The following is a 20,650-nucleotide window of genomic DNA, read 5'->3' as shown; positions in this document are numbered from 1 at the left end:
CATACAAGGAAAGTGTTTCGTTTTTAATGAAAACTTACAAAGCTTGCTTGGGTGCCACAGTGGGATGACAGGGTGATACGACATTACTAAAACAAATTTAGCACGTAAAAGAATTCTAAGCCTGGTGGTGTCGTGGTTAAGAGCTCAGCTGCTAACCAAAAGGTCAGCAGTTCAAATCCACCAGCCACTCCTTGGAAACCCTATGGGGCAGTTCCACTCTGTCCTATAGGGTGGGTATCGGTTGGAACCAAGTGGATACCACTTAACAACAACTTCATTTTTAGGGATATAACCCAAGGAACCAATCACAAATAAAATAATGGAAACAGCCTAGAGATACAACAAATACAGGAACAAGTAAATTGTTACATCTGTACAGTAAAATACTACTCAGTCATTAAAAAGTGTGCTTTAAGTAAAAGTTTATGAATCAAGTCAGTCTCTCACACAATTTATATACACCTTGCTATATTTTTTTTTTTTTTTTTTTGCTATGTACTCCTAGCTCCTCTCCCGCTAATGAGACAGCACACTCCTTCTCTCCACCCTGTCTTCCCCATGTCCATTCAGCCAACTTCTTTCACCCTCTGCCTTCTCATCTCCCCTCCAGACAGGAGCTACCCACATAGTCTCATGTGTCTACTTGAGCCAAGGAGCTCACTCCTCGCCAGTATCATTTTCTATCTTATAGTCCAGTCTAATCCGTCTGAAGAATTGCTTTTGGGAATAGTCCCACTCTTGGGCTAACAGAAGGTCTGGGGACCATGACCTCCAGAGTCTTTCTAGCCTCAGTCAGACCATTAAGTCTGGTCGTTTTATGAGAATTTGGGGTCTGCATCCCACTGCTCTCCTGCTCCCTCAGGGGTTCTCTGTTGTGCTCCCTGTCAGGGCAGTCATCTGTTGTAGCCGGGCACTATCTAGTTCTTCTGGTCTCGGGCTGATGTAGTCTCCGATTTATGTGGCCTATTCTTATTCTTGGGCTCATACTTACCTTGTGTCTTTGGTGTTCTTCATTCTCCTTTGCTCCAGGTGGGTTGAGACCAGTTGATACATCTTAGATGGCCACTTGCTAGTGTTTAAGACCCCAGATGCCACTCGCCAAAGTGGGATGCAGCATGTTTCCTTAATAGATTTTGTTATGCCAATTGACCTATATGTCCCCTGAAACCATGGTCCCCAGACCCCCCACCCCTGCTACTCTGGCCTTCGAAGCATTTGGTTTATTCAGGAAACTTCTTTGCTTTTGGTTTAGTCTAGTTGTGTTGACCTCTCCTGTACTGTGTGTTGTCTTTCCCTTTACCTAAAATAGTTCTTGTCTACTATCTAGTGAATTCCCCTCTTCCTCCCCGCTCTCGTAACCATCAAAGAATATTTTCTTCTGTCTTTAAACTATTTCTTGAGTTCTCATAATAGTGGTCTCATAAAATATTTGTCCTTTTGCAACTGACTAATTTCACTCAGCATAATGCCTTCCAGATTCCTCCATGTTATATTTCACAGATTCATCATTGTTCTTTATCCATGCGTAGTATTCCGTTGTGTAAATACACCATAATTTATCCATTCACCTGTTGATGGGCACCTTGGTTGCTTCCATCTTTTTGCTACTGTAAACAGTGCTGCAATGAACATGGGTGTGCATATATCTGTTCATGTAAATACTCTTATTTCTCTAGGATATATTCCAAGGAGTGGGATTGCTGGATCCTATGGTAGTTCTATTTCTAGCTTTTTAAGGAAGCACCAAATCAATTTCCAAAGTGGTTGTACCATTTTACATTCCCACCAGCAGTGTGTAAGTGTTCCAGTCTTTCTACCACCTCTCCAACATTTATTATTTTGTGGATTCATGCCAGCCTCGCTGGAGGGAGATGGTATCTCCTTGCAGTTTTTTTTCAAAGAATTTTTAATAAAATAGGAAAATTTAATGCCATAATCTTATGTTAAAAATGAAGCATATAAAACTACATATGTAGTAGTTAAAGGACTAGAAGAAAATTATGTTTCAAAGGTTTGATAGTATATATTTCTGGGTAGTAGCTTATTGGTGATTTTTTCCTTTATTTTTATAATTTTTTGTACCTTCCAAATATTCCATACTGTACTTCTATTATTTTTATAATTGTAAAATTAGTTAAGGATTATAAAAAGAAGAAGAAAAACTTTCCTAATAAATTGAGGGGAATTTCACTCAGAAAGTTCTTTTTTTTCAGGAAGGAACTGAAATTCTTTAAATCTCCTCATCCTCTCTCCCTTCAAAGTGAGTCCTTTCCTCCTATCTGTGTTCACTTAGCCCACAGTGTCCGCTCCTTCAAGTCCTCCTAGCAGGAGCTGAGGGATTATTCTTGGCCAGCGGGCACTGGGTCAAACAGAATGCGCACGGTACAGGTTCATCTGAGCAACAAACTCAGACATTTACAGCAGCTCTCAAGAGTAGTTTACATTTCATGTCTGCGATCTTGAAGGGCGTTAGAAAAATTTACAAATAAATTTCCCCATGGAAAATTGCTAACCCAATATTTAAAAGGTTATGACACCTCAAGGTAAATAGTTTTCTTTTAAATTTCATGTCGTAGTTGATGTAGACTCCTAAGACTAAAAACAGACTTTCTAAAGAGTGACTTAATGGTGAAGGAAATTGTGTTGGTTTGGGTTTCTGAAGAAGCAGACACCAAGACAGAATTAGACATTCAAGAGGTTTGGGGGCGGGGCGGAGGAAATGCCTGTGAAGATAAAGGGGAGAGAGAATAGGAGTAAGGAGGGAAAGTCTTTAGATCACAGTGCTGATCTGACATCTATGAAAGGAAGAAAGTGAAGGAAGAAGGATTACAGGAAGAGCCCCAGACTATCATGCAGCTCTGAGAAAGTCCTTGTCAGGCCACAGAGGGAGCCACTAGTAAAGGCTGTCCATTAGTAGAGTCCCAGGTAGATAGAAATGGTACCTCTCCACCACCTGTCAGTTTGTTATACTGTGATGGCTTGTCTGTTGCTGTGATGCTAGAAGCTATGCCACCAGCATTTCAAATACCAGCAGGGTCACCCATGGTGGACAGTTTTCAGTGGAGCTCCAAAACCGAGACTAGGAGGAAAGGCCTGGCAATCTATTTTTCAAAAATTAGTGAAAACCTTCTTGATCATAGCAGAATATTGTCCGATATAGTCCTGGAGAATGAGCCTCCTAGTGGTCACAACAATGGACTTGAGCATACTAACAATCACAAAGATGGCACAGGACCAGGCAACATTTCATTCTGCTGTACACAGGGTCGCCGGGAGTCGGAGTGGACTCTGACGGCAACTAACAACAACAATAACAAAAGCCATTAGTACCTCTGCTGTGCTATCAGTGGCTAGGAGTAGTGTGGAGATTGTAGTCCCAGATTCAGCACTGTAGTGGATCTTGGAGGTGTGACGTCTAGAGGTTGTCGGCCAACTACGCTCCTTGCAGAAGATTCTTTTGAAATAAAATCTGACTGATGCACCTCCACGGCCACCACAAAAATGTATTTAAAGTATACTTTCTTCCAGTCTCTTCCCTACATCACCTTCCCCTCCCCAAAACAGTAAAACAAAACAAAACAAAAAAACTGCCCAAAACAGCTGGTGGTAGACTGCTTATGACTAAAGAAACTGTTAGCCCTTTCCTTAAGCAGAACTGTAGAAGAAGTTACAGCCTGGCACAAAACGTGCATCCTTATTTGCTGACTGAATTAGGTCATTTGATTTTTTCCCTTTTATCAGGTCTAATAATGTGATGTTGCTGTGTGCCATCAAGTCAATTCCAACTCATAGTGACCCTGTAGGACAGACTAGAACTGCCCCATAGGGTTTCCTAGGCTGTAATCTTTACAGGAGCGGATCGCCAGGTCTTTTCATCCACAGAGCAGCTGGTGGGTTCAGACCACTGACCTTCTGGTTAACAGCTGAGCGCTTTACCTTTGTGCTGCCATGGCTCCTAATAATATACTATTTGGGAAAACCAGATACTTTAGATTTGTTATTTCTAATCCTTACAACAACCCTAAAATGTGGACTTTGTTAGCTATCTTCACAGGTAGGTATGCTGGGGCTCAGAGAGGTGAGGTAACTTGCCCAAGTTCACATAGCTGAAAAGTGGTGGTTCTGGGATTCAAACCCGGCATCACTCAGAAGCCTGGTGTGTGCCCTCTTTCCTCCTTGTCCTTGGTAGATTTAATAAGCAAAACTAATGTTTGCAAAACTAAGTAACAAAAACTAACTAATCATGTAACGTGAACCAGGGATGGAACTTAGCTGTTATCTGGACCCATGGACCTCAGCCCAGGCTTAGCATCAGCATCGCCTGGAGAACCTGTTTCCCAAATTACCACCACGTGGGTGGCTGAAAACAGCAGAAATTTATTCTCTCACAGTTCTGGAGGCCAGCAGTCTGAACTCAGGGTTTCCACAGAGCCATGCTCTCTCTGCAGGCTCTAGGGGGAGATCCTACCTTGTCTCCTACAGCTTCCCGTAGACCCAGGCTTTCCTTGGTTTGTGGCAGTGTAACTCCAATCTTTCTCCATTCGCATGGCCATCTTTCCTCTGAGTCTGTGTCTCTTCTCATGAGGACACCAGTCATACTGGGTTGGGATCTACTGACTCCAGCAGGGCATCACGTTAACTAACTACAAAGGTCACATTCACAGGTTGTGGGAAGGTTAGGACTTCAACGTATCTTTTCAGGGGATACAAATCAATTCATAACACCTGGAGAACTTTTAAAATATTCAGATGATCAAGCCTCATCCCAGACTAATTAAACCACTATTTCTGGAGGTGGGCCCAGGCACCTTATTTTTTCAAATATTTTTAATATGAAAAGTTCTAATGTTTCCAAGGTTGAGCACCACTGGTCTAGCTCAACTCCCTTCCGTATTACAGTTGGGGTAACTTCCTCAAATGGAATCCTGGGTGGCGCAAATGGTTTGAGCTCCATCACTAACTAAAAGGTTGGGGGTCTGAATCCACTCAGCACACAGTGGCATGGTGTTCTACTTCCATAAGATTACAGCCATCAAAAACCCTATGGAGTGCAGTTCTACACTGAAACATGTAGGGTCACCATGAGTCAGAACTGACTTGGCAGCAACAGGTTAACTTCATCAGAGAGGGAAAAAAGCGTTGGAACCAGGGCTCAAACAAAGGTTTCCCTAATCCTATGTTGCCCTCTGGGAGCTGACTTGAGGTTGACAGTTTTCCCACTCTGTTGCATCACACTGCTACTTGAAAGGTGAAGGACTCTATTCATACCACGGTCCTTGTGTGCCCCCTGGTGGGATAAAATAGTTAAGAGCCTAGGGCAGTATTTAATAGGTCAGAGAGTGAGCCTGGTGGCATCGTGGTTAAGTGCTATAGCTGCTAACCAAGAGGTTGGCAGTTCAAATCCATAGGGCGCTCCTTGGAAACTCGATGGGGCAGTTCTACTCTGGCCTATAGGGTCACTATGAGTCGGAATCAACTCGATGGCAATGGCTTTTTTAAGAGTGAGGCGCTCTGCAGACCTTTGACCTAATCAAAACATTGCATGTAGATTTATACAAACCAGCTGGTCAGGCAATACAGCTTTGCATTATCCTTGTACTTTTAAAGAAGATGATCACAAAACAACATCAACACCAATACAGAAACAAAACCCAAATCCACCACCCAATATTTATATAGCACCTTCCTCCAAAGACAGTTTCAGTTCACGTAAGAACTCTGGGAGGAATTTTTAAAATCTCAGAGTACCTTTTATTAAGGCAGTAGGGTCTTATGGGTCACCTCAAGGGGTTTAGAGTGGAGCAAACCTGAGGGCAAATTCTAGCTCCACAACTGATTAATCTCATAAATTTTGATGAGCCACATGGCATCTTTAATCCTCAATTTTTTCATCTGTAAAATGGTAATTATAGTGTCTAATTCAGACAGCTGTTGTGAAGATTAACTGGGCTACTGTATGTAAAATGCTTGGTGCAGTGCCTGGAATGTCTCACCTCCCCCCACCTGCCATTCCCTACCACCCTCATGCCCACAAATGGTTACCGTCAGTACTAATGGAATGGGCCCATGTTGAGTGCATGCTACCAGACCCAGACAAAACTTTCCAGTAAGAAAAGGATGTTTTCAATGCCATTTTATCTCTACATTGGTGTCCCTCCTGGTGGCCTCGTCCTCTCACTTCTGCCCTCCCCAGCTCCCCCTCACTACAGTCCTCCATATCATCTTCCCTGTGCAAACAGCATTTGGAACTTACAATTTGTCCATTATTAAAAGATCTTTTATGTGGAACAAAATTTCCAATTTTCATGGAATCCAGACTTTCTGGAGCCATTCAGTCTAGATGAACTCCAGAAACTATTGCCCTGAAATAATCTTTAAACCTTGAAACAAAAATATCCCCTGAAGTCTTCTTTAAACCAAACCATAGTTTAGCTTAGTAAAGAACGTCTGCCTTAAGCGTTGTGCTCTTGTAATGCACCATTCACTGTATTTTTATGCAAATAATGCATGCCTTCTACATTTGTTTGCCAACTGTGCTTCCTCCAGATATTTTCATAAGCACCACTTGGCAAACATTTGTTTGCCAACTGTGCTTCCTCCAGATAGTTTCATAAGCACCACTATGCCAATATTTTTTACGTTATTGTAAAAAAATTAGCATAGCACACTTATGAAAATACCTCTTGGGGGGACGGCACAGTTGGCAAACAAACACAGAAGGTGCACATTGCATGTGTAAAAAATGGTATATCAGATCAAATGGACAACAGCAACCCAAAAGACAGGAAGCTTGGGGGGCAGCGACTTTTATGTTAATGGTGAAGGAGCAATTCTGAGAAGGAGGATGAGAATGGTTGCACAACTTGAAGAATGTAATCACTGTGGGAAATGTTGAAAATGTATATTTTCAACAACAACAACAACCAAAAGATCTTTTACATGTAGCCATTCTCATTCTGGGGGAATGCCAATGTAAAAAGGATGAGGACATGAGGAGAAACCAGCAAAGGAGACTGAGAATAAGCAATCAGTGCAGTAGGAAAGAAACCAGAAGTGTGTGTTACCCTAGATGCCAAGTAAAGAGTGTTTCAAGATGGAGGAAACAATCAACTGGGTCAAATGAGGACTGACTATCAGATCTAGCAAAGTGAAAACCATTGGTGACCTCAACAAAAGCAATCTTGACGTAGTAGTTGTGGTGAAGTTCTGAATGGAGTGAGGAACTGGATTCATCAAACAGATTATTCGTTTGAGAAGTTCTGCTGCACAGGGAAGCTGAGAAATGACATGGTAGCTGGAAGGGGAAATGGTTTTCTTTCTTTAAGATGAAAGACATTAACACCCTAATGGGAGAAATACCAGCATATCTATAATGCTGATGGGAACGATCCTGTAGGATAAAACTGATGATGCAGAAAGGACAGGGGATAATCACCAGAGCAACAACCTTCATAGGTCTGAGGGAATGGGATTTAGTACACATTAAAAAAAAATTGCCATGGAGTCAGCTCCAACTCATGGTGACCCCCATGTGTGTGAGAGCAGAACTGTGCTCCAGAAGGTTTTCAACGGCTGATTTTTCAGGAGTAGATCACTGGGCCTTTCTTCCAAGGCACCTCTGAGTGGATTTGAACCTCCAACTTTTTGATTAGCATCCAAGTGCGTTAACCATTTGCACCACATAGGGCCAAATGGTGGAAAGACCCAAATGGGAGCACGGAGTAGGGGAAGGGGAGGGTCTACGGACACGATGCCCTTAGGTGGGTAGATACAGTGGGAACCTGTGTAAGTTCTCTTCTGATGTCTCCTGTTTCCTCTGCAGCAAGAAGCAAGGTCATCACTCAAAGTAGCTGCTATTAAGTGAAACAAAGTCCCATCAAGAGGCCAAGTGGTAAGTTCTGTTTTAATAATATAACTCAAAGAGTGAGGTGATGTGATCTAGTGGGTAAGAGTCCTCTCTGAAAGCAATTAAATAATGAGGATCACGTGTAATGTCAACTCAAAATTTAAAGAATAAACACATATGTGATGCGCTCAATTTTCTTTATTTTCTAATAATTATTTAAACTACTCTACAAAATGTTCTATAACATTATCTTTTTCCAAAAACAACTGCAATATTTAGGATAGGAACTGGATCCCATTTATCTATCATCCAAACACCACGCAAACACACTTATTTTCTTATAAGATATTTAGCTTTGTGGGATCCTTTATAGTGATGGTATATTTTAATTCCATATACCATAATGAGAATTTACACCAAGCATATAAGTCTTTAAAATAAAACAACACACATTTCTTATGAACCCTTTCAGATTGAGCTGTTTCTTGTTTTTTTTTCAGAAATTAAAACAAAACTCAATCCCCTTGCTCCAGTCACAGGCTCGAGCTTATGGGAGATTTTTTTTTTTTTTATCCCAACTACTCCTTTGCTTCTTCATCTAGGGATACCAATGGTTCTTCCCATCACAAGTAGAAGAGAGAATTGGCTAATTCCAAACTTGGTTCTTTATGAATGCTTTGTGCCACCAGAAAGGTCAGCTTGTGTGCATACTGGCAAGGTGCTGGGATACGGATTAAGCCCTGAGGAGGGAAAAAAAAAAAAAAAAGAGGGAAAAGTATTGATTAAATAATCTGGTCTTCAGACAAAGTGAAATTTTGTTTGTTTTTCCATCTCAGAATGAAATACTATATACAATGAATATACAATATAACGGAAACCCTGGTGGCATTGTAGTTAAGTGCTACGGCTGTTAACCAAAAGGTCAGCAGTTCAAATCTGCCAGGCGCTCCTAGGAAACTCTATGGGGCAGTCCTACTCTGTCCCATAGGGTCGCTTTGAGTCGGAATCGACTCAATGGCACTGGGTTTGGTTTTTTTTTTTTAATATACTGTAACATGTTTCTGGGTAAACAGTAATTAAACTCAACTAAAAAGGCAACCTTGATCACTGAAAACTAAGCTCACTGGGTAAGATAGGCTGGTGTGGGCTCCAGTCTGGCTCCATGGTGCTGGGGGCCATCACACTTAGGGCTAATCTCAGTTTCCTATGAGGCTCAGAGCAAAGCTGGACTTTGAGAGCCGGTCTTGGCCTAGTGCAGAGGAATACAGGACAGACCCCTGCCTATTGACGCTTTCCCACCAGGTGCCACATCGAAGTTAGCTTCTACTTCCTCACCTGTAACATGGAAATACTAATACCTACCCTGATTTCCTGCCAGACTTGCATAGTATCATGTACATAAAAGCCCTCTTGTCGTTGCTGTTGTTACTGTCCAGTCAATTACGACTCATGGCGACCCCATGTGTGCAGAGGAGAACGGCTCTGTAGGGTTTTCAAGGCTGTGATCTTTCAGAAGCAGATCACCACGCCTGTCTTCCAAGGCAACTCTGGGTGGATTCAAACTGCCTACCTTTCAACTAGTAGTCGAACGCTTAACCTTCTGTGCTACCCAGGGACACCAGAAGTCCACTAGAATTATAAATATTAATATATATATTAATATTTATTATAATACTTATTTTGTTTCTATCACAGACAGAGAGCTTATCACTGTGGGCTTAAGAGGTCATTCATTCCTTTTCATTCCTCACTGGTGAAAAGGCAGGCACTGGGGTAAGCCTAGAGGTGCAAAGGTAAATTGGAGGACAGTTCCTGAGTGGGAACCTTGAGTATCAGTGCTTACGTAACTGAAAAGCTTTCACTTACCGACCAATTGTAGTACAGGTGGCACAGTTTGAATGTAAGTCTCTGCATGTGGTCTGGCTTTAAGCCGTTGTTATCATAAATGACATTATAGTAAGTGGGATTAACGGTCCCCTGATGGGCCACCTGGCTGATCAAGTAAAAGTCATACCTGGGGGGAAAACAGAATGAATGTAGGAAGGAATGCAAACAGAAAAAGGCTAAACCTGAACAGCCCACATTGAATGGTTTCCAAAAAAATTAATTTTCTAGTGGTACTTGCCAATCAGGACGCGTTGCCTCTGAATCCACGACAGTGCCAAGCGGGGGGTTCTGCAAGGTACGGTTCATTTCCATAAAGAATCGCGGCACGCACTTCTTTCTCACCACAATCACTGATAGTTTGGAGCTTGGAAAAAGACAGGCAGGAAATGAGGAGAGAACAAACACCAAGTCATGTCGTTTTCTATTTAACTTTCTTTGTGATTTCTTTAATGAAATAGAAATTTATCAAGAAAACACTGCGAAACAAAACCCAAAAATTGCTCACAATCCCTCTAACCAGAGATACATAGTTTTTTAAATTAGGGATTTTGTTAGAAAAGTATGGTAGACCCACTCATTTGCCTAGTTTATATCATTTGAATGGGGGGAGGTGGATGGTTAATAGAACAACGAACTTCAATCAGGGCTTCTAAAGAGATTTTCTGGGATTATCCATGGAGAAGTTCTTTTTTTTTTTTTTTTCCATTGTTGTTGTTAGGTGCCACTGAGTCGGTAGTGACTCATAGCGACCCTGTGTACAACAGAAGGAAACACTGCCTGGACCTACACCATCTTCATGATCTTTGTTATGCTTCAGCCCGTTGTTGAAGCCACTGTGTCAATCCATCTTGTTAAGGGTCTTCCTCTCCTTCGCTAACCCTCCATTTTACCAAGCGTGATGTCTTTCTCAACCCGTCGCCAACGAGTTGCTTCTGACTCACTTTGATCCTATGGGACAGAGTGGGACTACCATCCGTAAGGTTTCCAAGGAGCAACTGGTGAGTTCAAAACGCCAGCCTTTTGGTTAGCAGCCGAACTCTTAACCGTTGCGCCACCAGGACTCTACCATTAGTACCGTCACCCTATTTTCACCTTCACTCTTCCTTTCAAATGTATTTCTGAGTAGCAAAGGGAGAACCACTAGGTCCTCTTGCTCCTCAAATTCCCTCTTCTGAATTCCACAAAACTTGCCTGGGTGGATAAATGGACGGACCTAATGTGCATTTCGGCCAAGTGATGAATGACCAAGTGTTAAAGTTAGCATTTGGTAAAGCCAAGGCCAAATCCAAATAGTTGCCACCATGGAAGGACCTCTAGGATGGAAGGATCGTGGTGAAATTTCACTTTAAACATGTTAATTATTTTTTATATTACTATTAATGTTTTTAATATGGAAAATTTTAAATTTGGCATTCTAGTGCAAGTAAAAACAGCCCTGGTAGCACAAAGGGTTAAGCACTCAGCTGCTAACAGAAAGGGTGGTGATCCAAACCCACCCAGCAGCTCTGAGGGAGAAAAATGTGGCAGCCTATCCCCTTAAAGGTTACAGCCTAGGAAACCTATGGGGCTGTCTATTCTATCCCACAGGGTCACTCTGAGCTGGAATCAGCTTGATGGCACACAACAACAACATTCCAACTACATGGAGTCCCTGGGTGGTACAGGCAGTTAATGCACTCAGCTGTTAACCTAAAGGTTGGAGGTTCAAGTCCACCCAGAGGTACCTTGGAAGAAAGGCCTGGAAGTATACTTCTAAAAACTCAGCCACTGAAAACCCTATGGAGCACAGTTCTACTGTGACAAACGTGAGGACATATGACTCAGAATCAACTCTACAGCAACTGATTGGGTTTTTGGTTTTTACCCCAACTACTCTCCAATCTAGTGAAAATCCAGCCAGCTATACTCACAAGATGCAGAAACAGAGCAAAGCTTAAATGCATTAAAAAAAAAAAAGATATGTTTGCATAGCTTGCGTTTACTAGTTACAGCTGGATGTACCATAACTGGGAGTGTGGCAGCAAGAACAATATTTCATACCTGGTATTCGAGCTGGATTCTGCCACACTGCTCAGCAGCTGGGGAACTTCATATTCGATAAGTGTTTTTAGCTGACCATCCCCCACACCATCACGGTACACAATTATTCGAGCTGGCAAACCATGGTTGTACTGGTACCATTTGTTGAGTGCTCCTGCACAATGTGGTTTTAGTAAGAGAAACATGACTCGTTCAATGCCGATAAACAATAAAATTCCCACTAACTTCAATGTTTAAATAAGTTTGCCATTTAGGACCACCGTAAAATAGAGCAATACCTAATCTGGGTTGCAGTTGCAATAATCTGAAAAAGAATAATTTTAAGGAACATTCGTTCATCTCCACTTTTGGAGGAATCCAAATTATTTCTATGGCATAATATATTCTTCAAGCTCAGCATATCTCTCTGGTACAATTTTAACATTCAAGCAATAAATTAAAATTTAATACACGTAGTACACATAAAAACTCCCCAAACCAAATTAATACTAATCTAGTTTCTTCAAGTCTTTGAATCCTCTTAACAGATACAGGCTGGATAATTTTATGTCATCTTCCCCCCTAATGAACATAAATATGAAAACATAAGAAAATGTCTTGGCTGTCATCTCTTCACACTGACTCACTCAGTCAGACTCCAAGTCTCACCTATGATATGAACTCTGAAAACGTTTCCACCCACTCTAACTATAAATTGCCTAAAAAGTAGAGACCAGACAGGAACTCCACAGAAACTTCTAATAACTGCTAAAAAAAAAAAAAAAATTACCATGTCTTGAAGTAAAGGAAAAGGAATAAGGTGCAATAATTCCGTTAACGTACAATATTGCAACACTGTTTTAGCAGAGTTAACTGCCCAGGAAATTCACTTGGGTTAGGTAGAAGATAACCATATATATAATCACATACAAAAGACGTGTATACACATAAATCATATGTATACCAAGCACATATACCAAAATACGTACTGCTAAATTCTCTTTTTTAGATAAAATATATTTACAACCCCAAAAGTGCCCTGACGGCACAGTGGCTAAAGCACTCAGCTGCTAACTGAAAGGTCATCAGTTTGAATCCACCAGCCACTCCATGGGAGAAAGGCAATCTGCTCCCATAAAGATTACAGCCTTGGAAACCCTATGGAGCAGTTCTACTCTGTCCTAAAGGGTCGTTATGAGTTGGAATTGACTCAATGGCACACAACAACAACCAAGCGTACAGATGGGAAAAGGGAGATCAGGGCAGGGAATGATCTGTACAAGGTGTATTGCTAGGAAGTGGCCAAGCCAGACCTGGGCTGGGGCTGGTGAGGAGGTGGGAAACCCTAGACCGCCTTTCCACTGCATCCCACCGTAAAGAGGGCTTCCTTCCTTGTCTGCTGTCTTCCCTATCTTCCCCTGCTATCCCATACTTCATTTGTTACCAAGGTCCCTAGGTGGCGCAAGCAATTTGTGCTCAACTGCTAACCTTTAGGTTAGAGGTTTCAACCTGTCAAGGAGCCACTGTGGAAGAATGGCCTGGCAATCTACTTCCATTAAGATTATAGCCAAGAAAACCCTATGGAGCAGTTCTACTGATAACAGATGGGGTCACCATGAGTCGGAATCAACTAAACGGTAACTAGGTAACTAGCGACAATGATCCATTAGTGCCTCTATCTCAGTCCCAATGGCTTCTCTCCTATTTATAGACTTAATATTGCTCTGTCAGAATCTTAGTTCCTCCAGGGCAGGTTTCTTTTGGCCTTCAAAGCACTTGCCAGATGGCCATCAGCAACTACAAACTCCTTCCTCCTGGCTTTCTGTTATCACACAGGCTCGAAGCTTTGAGAACCCCCAACTGGGTGACAGTAGACACTGGCAGGCTTGGACAGCTTATTCCACCTATCTGGTCTGCTGCAGGCATGGGGACCTTTGGGTCTGAAGGCACAGCCCTTGGAGCCCGTGGGCATTGCTACATTTTTAGTACCTATCATAAGAACTTTTAAGCAATCTGCAACATTAGTCGTCGTTCTCTGAAGGATACAGCGGGAATACCACCTAAAGTAAGCAGAAGACAAAAGTAAAGCTCAACATTAATTTTCTACAATACATGTGGGTTAGTATTAGATTAAGAAATAGACATTAGAAGTAAAAATCAATGTTCAGGATTTAAAGCCCCCCTTCACAAAAAAAAAAAAAAGAGGAAATTTACTAAAAAGAGAAACCAAAGCATAATGCTGGCATCAGACATCTGGGTTCAAATCCTGGCTGGTATACTAACCAGCTATGTGACTCTGCAAGGAGCCCTGGTGGTGCAGTGGTCAAGTGCTCAGCTGCTAACCAAAACGTCACTGCTTTGAACCCACCAGTGGCTTCGTGGTAGAAAGATGTGGCAGTCTGCATCTGTAAAGATTACAGCCTTGGAAACCCTATTGAGCAGTTCTACTATGTCTTACAGGGTCGGAATCGACTTGACAGCAATGGGTTTTGGGTTTATGTGACTTTGCTATCTGAATGTAAGCCTTAGTTTTCTCAAATGTAAAAAGGAGATTCATCAGACAGTAACGACCTCATAGGGTTGATCGGTGGCATGTTGAAACTTAACGGCCAATGATTATTTGCCTCCACCAGCTTATCCACTCAAGTAGATGCTTCCAACTTTGTTAACTGCTTTGCACAGAGGCCGGACTACAGAAGTGTCAACAGTTACGATGTCAACAGAGTTTTGATATGTAATTGGGGGGTATCTACCTAGCAGGAGGTAATTTGTTATAGGGACCTCTCTATCGCTGGCCTTAATTGTAGGTATATAAATAAAGCTGTAGGCCTGCAGATATGCTGCTATTTTTCCTGTTTCTCACAATCCCAAATATACACCTGACCAAGCTTAATGGAAGTGTGGGAAGACACCATTTTGCAAACAGCTTCTACAGCCTCAAAACACATTGCTGAGTTACAAACACTGAAACAATTCTAAGAACTACCCTTTAATGAGAACTCTGAGCCAGTGTTTAACATGTTATCACTAATCCTGCCTATTGTGTAATAGCTCTATAAACACCAACCAGGACATGTGTGAGAGTATTAGTAACAGTAACAATAAAGCAACAAGCATGCACTGAGCATTTACTACGGGTGGCAATGTTCTAAGTACTTTATTTTATATAATGCCGATAAATGCCCTATGAAACAGGCAACACTATTATTCCCATTTTACAGATGACTGCCTTGAGGCACAACAAGGTTAAATGCCTTGGTTACAGAAAAAGTAAGCAGCATATCAGTATACAAATCCAGGCAATCCGATTCCAAAGCTCAACTGCTTGAAATAATGAATGCAAAGTACCTAGTACAATGCCAAACCCATTACTTTCAAGTGGATTCCAACTCTAAGTGACCCTGTAGGATAGAGTAAAACTGCTCCATAGCGTTTATAAGTGTAATCTTTATGAAAGCAGACTGCCACATCTTTCCCCCTCGGAGCAGATGCTGGGTTCGAACCACTGACCTCTCAGTTAGCAGCTGAACACTCAGCCACTGTGCTACCAGGGCTCCTATACAGCCATTATTTTGTAAATATGATTGGCACATGGTCAATAGTTTTCTCTAATGAATGTATAAAAAATAGTTTTCAATGAAGCTACATATTTTCCATTATAAAAATATTTTCTATATGTAAACATAATTTTTTTTCTTTTTTGTTAAACATAATTTATGACCGTACATGTTGGTGTTTTAAAAATAAGTAAACAATACAAACTATTTCTTGCTGCTATGGTCTTTTTTTTTTTTTTTTTATGGTCTTTAGCTAAACCACGATTAATAGTCTAAATAACTGAAGAATATGTTAGGGTAATTTTAAACGTACCTGGTAATTCTGGTGTTAATGCTGGCCACAAATCCAACCACTGCCATTTCCTTGTTCAGGGCATCTTTGCAGACATCAATACCGACTACCATCAGGGACTTTAACTGTAAAATCAAATTTTTCATGATTTAATGGGATGAGGCAGCATCTCTCCAAACAATGATTTAATTTGAAGTTTTCAAAAAACTGTTCCCAGTCACTCCAAACCCAAAACCCAGTCACTAAATTATTTAAATTAAGCTATGTGTCAGGGGGATCAAGGTAGAGATTAGGCAGATAATTTAATCAGAAACCAAGGAGACTTAAAGACAGAGGGAAGAATTAATTGCTTCAGAAACTTACTAGACCAAGTTAGTCATCATCCTCTGTGGGGTGGACAAGGGGTACTAGTGACGAAAGAGATTCTGGGAAAATGGTTAGTCCATTCATCCCTTGTCTTTGGGCTGAAGGACTGACAAGAACTTCCATCCCCCATTATGTGCTTCAGGTTGCTAAGGAATCCTCACTTGGCCATGGGCCTCCAAGAGGGACACTGGGGGTAACCGCGCTCGCTCATCTGATTATGGGAATGTAAAGAAGTGGACAGCATTTTCATTTCTCGTTCCTCTCATTTCCAACCATGGTGGCTGTATTTCAGGAGAGAAGAGGATTTTCTCAGTTCCCACCTCAGTCTGGAAGTTCAAATCATAGGCTACGCCAGCTCCATAGCTCTGGGAAGGCCCCAGCCAGGGGTGCAGGGCTACTCGGAGTCAGCGCCATGCCGAAAGCAGACCCACATAGTGGCCACGGAACACTGATTTTAAAGTTGTGCCTGGGAGGATCCAGGGCAAGTCCTTTCAAGTTTCTGCCCAGCTAGACTCTCTTTTACAAAATATTCTATGTGTTCAGTTTAACAAAAGCCCTCTGAGAACAAGCGCCATGCCTCACCTTCTTTTGGATACCCCCACAGTGGCTTGTGAAATGCCAGAACCCAGAGCAGAGACAACACAAACAAATAATTCTCGGATCGTGTAAAAATCTCCTACTTTGATTTTTTTTTTTAATTGGCTGACTGACTAAGTGAGAAAATGTGACAGATTCCTCACAGGTATCTCCACAGCCCATAGTTCGCCTCCAAGTTTACAGGTCATCTGCATGGCAATCTTGGTGGCAACACTCATCATCATTCCCTGTTTATTCAGAGTCCGAGTAAGCACACACTGGCTTGGCACTGGGCAGTCTGAGCTCATGTACTTTTTAATGGAATCATAGTAGCTCTTCTGATTAGAAGACAGAATACACATCACCTAAAACAACAAAATATAGCCGAAGAGGAAATCAGTTTACTTATGCTTAGAAGTAACTTCTTAAAAAAAATGAATACATGGACTTTCCATACGTCTTTAGCCCCTAAGTTCTCAAGAAGCAAATATGAACACATCTCCAGCTCTCCTAAATGGCACTTCATCAATGCCACTTGAAATGCCTTTTCATCAGCCATTCTCTGTGCAAAGCCCCATTCCAATTCTGCCCATCTTTCTTGGCACGTTCCTTCCTTCCTCGTTTCTCTCCTGATTAGATTCCCTTATACCATACCAGTTGCCATCAAGTCGACTCTGACTCATGGTGAACTCAAGTGTTGCAGAGTAGAGCTGCACTCCAGAAGGTTTTCAAGGCTATGATCTTTTGGGGAAACAGATCACCAGGCCTGTCTTCTGAGGTGACCCTGGGTGGGCTCAACCAGCCAACTGTACAAACAGTAGTTGAGCCCACCAGGGGCTGGTGCATTGTTAGTCCTCTCAAATGTCCTTCTAATCTAGTTCTTTCTCCAGCTACTCCTTCTCTTCTCTTCAGTAACCCTTTCCTGTGGCTCTCCAGCTCTCCCAGTGCATCAATGACAGGGAAAGTGGAGAATTAGCTTAAATTATGTTGCTTTCCTCACTAGGTGCTAGGTAATTAAAATAAAGGAAATAAATAAACAGAAAACCATTTTGTTTACTGTGACTTGAAAGTAGGGATATGGGGGAAGAAGGGAAAATAAGGAGAAAGAAGCTTAAGGTCCTCTGGTATTTTTAATCCCAACCCATCACTGTCACTGCCCCTATTTCTTACCAGGTGTTACTACACTGATGTACTTCTCCTAGTCTACCTCCAATTTCTTCCTATCTTTTATCCTCTATCTTCAAATGCCCCCAAATTATAGTGGAGTTGAGCACTGTCATGTTTAGCAGAAGAAAACAAAGCAATTTTTTCACCTAGACCTGTTTAAAATCATAATATCACATGCTAAAATTATTTACACCTAATTAATACAGTGGGGAAGAAAAATATTTTTAAAGTGTCAGCCATATTCTCTTAGGGGACTTCCTTCTTTCTATCCTATGAGTGTGGAGCCAAGCAAGGTAGGTGGCAGTGACCCAGTGAGGGTTGAGCCAAGAGAAGATGGTGTCTCAGTTACCTAATCTAGTGCTGCTATAACAGAATTACTACAAGTGGGTGGCTTTAACAAAGAAAAATTTATTTTCTCACAGTCTGGTAGGCTACAAGCCCAAATTCAGGGTGTCACCTCCAGGGGAGGGCTTTCTCTGTTGGCCTTCTCATTGATCTTCCCCCGGACTAGGAGCTTCTCTCTGCAGGGACCCTGGGTTCAAAGGATGTGCTCTGCTCCTGACATTGCTATCTTGGTGGTATGAGGTCGCCAACTCTCTGCTTGCTTCTCTTTCCTTTTATCTCTTGTAAGATAAAAGGTGGTGCAGGCCACAACCCAGGGAAACTCCCTTCACATCGGATCAGGGATGTGACCTTAGTAAGGGTGTTACAATCCCACCCTAATCCTCTTCAACATAAAATTACAATCACAAAATGGAGGACAACCACACAATACTGGGAATCGTGGCCCAGTCAAATTGATACACACATTTTTGGGGGGACATAATTCAATCCATGACAGATGGTTACACACAGGGGATGGAGCAAGTAAGCAAATATGTGGAGAATAATAGGAACCATGTTTCTCAGTATCTGAGAAAAAAAAAAAATTTTTTTTTTTTTTTTTTTAAGAGAGGTACAAATATGAAAAAGAGGAAAACTTTCCTTGGTGTTGAATTGTAATTGGAAGTATGAGCACATGTTTTCAACATACACAGATACGTAAAGTAATGAAATAGTTGCAGGTATGCACGTATATATGCTTGGCTGCTAACTAAAAGGTCAGCAGTTTGAATCCACCAACCACTCCCTGGAAACATTATGGAGCAGTTCTACTCTGTCCTAGAGAGTCACTATGAGTCGGAGCCAGCTTGAGGACAACGGGGCAGGGCGGGGGGGGGGGGGGTTGGTATGTAAATAGATAAACACACACCAATATTTCCTAACTTTGCCCACTGAGAACACCTAGGGGCAGCAACAGCCCAGTAACAAATAAGCAAACTCAGTGTCCAGATATTAGTTTCTAAATACCATTCTCTACCAAAAGGAATCAGAGAACCTTGGAGAAATACAGGATTCCAGGGCTAGGTAGCAAAATCACAAGATGAACCTGCAGTATCTTATTGTACCGGAAAGTGAGGAAGTGGTCCGAGAAAGACGGGGACATATGAAAAAGACGCAGGTGCCAGCTTGAATGAGGCTTCCACTGGCAAAATCAGAGACAATCTGAGCACCAAAATAAATAATGATGGTAATGGACTATAACCCAGTAAATAAGGATTCATGAGTTCATACTGATGTAAATAAATGAACAAACAAATGAGAAGAGAAGCCTCTTCTCAGTATGAATCAATTATTTCTATGACAGTTGCCAAATGGCAGTTTTCTAATTTAGTAATAAATGTAGAAGGAATGACAGGATTAGAAAACTGCCATGTGACAACCATCACAGTAATAACTGATTCAGGTAAGAATCATCAATGGATGCTAAAACTAGTAGGTAGAAGTTTGATGAGGAACAGGATATTTACATAGTCTCAAAATAGCTTCCACAAAAAAAAAAAAAAATTACAAAGAGAAAAAAAGTAACTTCAGAGTGGAGAATTCTGGCTGATATCACCTTATTGTGTGATCAAAGTTAGCATCACCAGTAATGGAAGAGACATTGAATACCACCTGGTACAATGCAGTGAGGTTATGGGATCATTGCTGTGTTACTCCTGCCAAATGCATATAACCTGAGTTTAATTATAAGGAAACATTAAACCAACCCAAACTGAGGGACAGTATACAAAATAACTGGCCTGTATTCTTCAAAACTGAAAGGCTTTAAAGTCATAGAAAACCTGAGGAACTGTTCCAGATTGAAAGAGTCTAAAGAAACAGGACAACTGTGCAATGCATTAGATTCTTCCTCTATAACAGACATTACCTGGACAAATAGAGAGATCTGAATGGGGTCTGGAAACCCTGGTGGCATAGTGGTTAAGAGCTCAGCACTAACCAAAGGTCGGCAGTTTGAATTCACCAGGCTCTCCCTGGAAACCCTATGGGGCAGTTCTACTCTATCCTATAGGGTTGTTATGAGTTGGGATGGACTCAACGGCAACGGGTTTGGTTTTTTGGTTTTCTGAATGGGGTCTTTGAATTAGCTAATTGTACTGTTTCACGATTTGGATGTTGGTCCTATGGTTATGTAGAAGAATGACCTTGTTTGTGGGAAATATGCACTAAAGTATTCAAGGGTAATGGGTGTCACATCTGTAACTTATTCTCAAATGGCTGAGGAAAAATAATAGATGAGTGGGATGGGTGAGCGAGGGAGGTGAGGAGAAGAAATGGAAAAGAGACAGGAAAAGCACTGCAATACAGGGTGAGCCAGACCCCTGGGAAAAAGAGCAAAAAGAAAAAAATCTAAGACATGGGAAAAGTCAAGGGGTTTTTAGGAACGAGGATGCTCATTTCAACTTGTCTGAAATGATGGGAGGAGATTTAATCATACCTTGTCCCCAAATCCTCTGCCAAGTCACACACACACTTGTGGCACTTTGGGAAATGAGGAATTGGGGGTATCCCACAGGGTCAAGCAGTGCAGGAGGAAAGGACACTAGCGAAAGATGG

The 20,650-nt window shown here is 41.7% G+C and overlaps 1 protein-coding gene across 1 annotated transcript in view; it reads right to left on the bottom strand.

The window, feature by feature from the left end:
• Positions 1–7,960: 7,960 nt before the first annotated feature.
• Positions 7,961–20,650, bottom strand: part of PIWIL4 (piwi like RNA-mediated gene silencing 4) — a 56,392-nt gene continuing 43,702 nt past the window's right edge. The window contains exons 14-20 of the mRNA XM_003415590.3: positions 16,708–16,908; positions 15,623–15,726; positions 13,742–13,812; positions 11,774–11,927; positions 9,972–10,097; positions 9,713–9,860; positions 7,961–8,586 (exon numbers count right to left, since the gene is read on the bottom strand). Coding sequence (XP_003415638.1) covers positions 8,470–8,586; positions 9,713–9,860; positions 9,972–10,097; positions 11,774–11,927; positions 13,742–13,812; positions 15,623–15,726; positions 16,708–16,908 — 921 coding nt within the window. The 3' untranslated portion in view covers positions 7,961–8,469. The remainder of the gene's footprint in view (positions 8,587–9,712; positions 9,861–9,971; positions 10,098–11,773; positions 11,928–13,741; positions 13,813–15,622; positions 15,727–16,707; positions 16,909–20,650) is intronic.

Source organism: Loxodonta africana, chromosome 7 (genome assembly GCF_030014295.1).
Source record: "Loxodonta africana isolate mLoxAfr1 chromosome 7, mLoxAfr1.hap2, whole genome shotgun sequence".
Classification (NCBI taxonomy): Eukaryota; Metazoa; Chordata; class Mammalia; order Proboscidea; family Elephantidae; genus Loxodonta; species Loxodonta africana.
The sequence above is the reverse complement of the archived record's forward strand: the minus strand, read 5'-3'. Positions and strand labels throughout refer to the sequence as shown.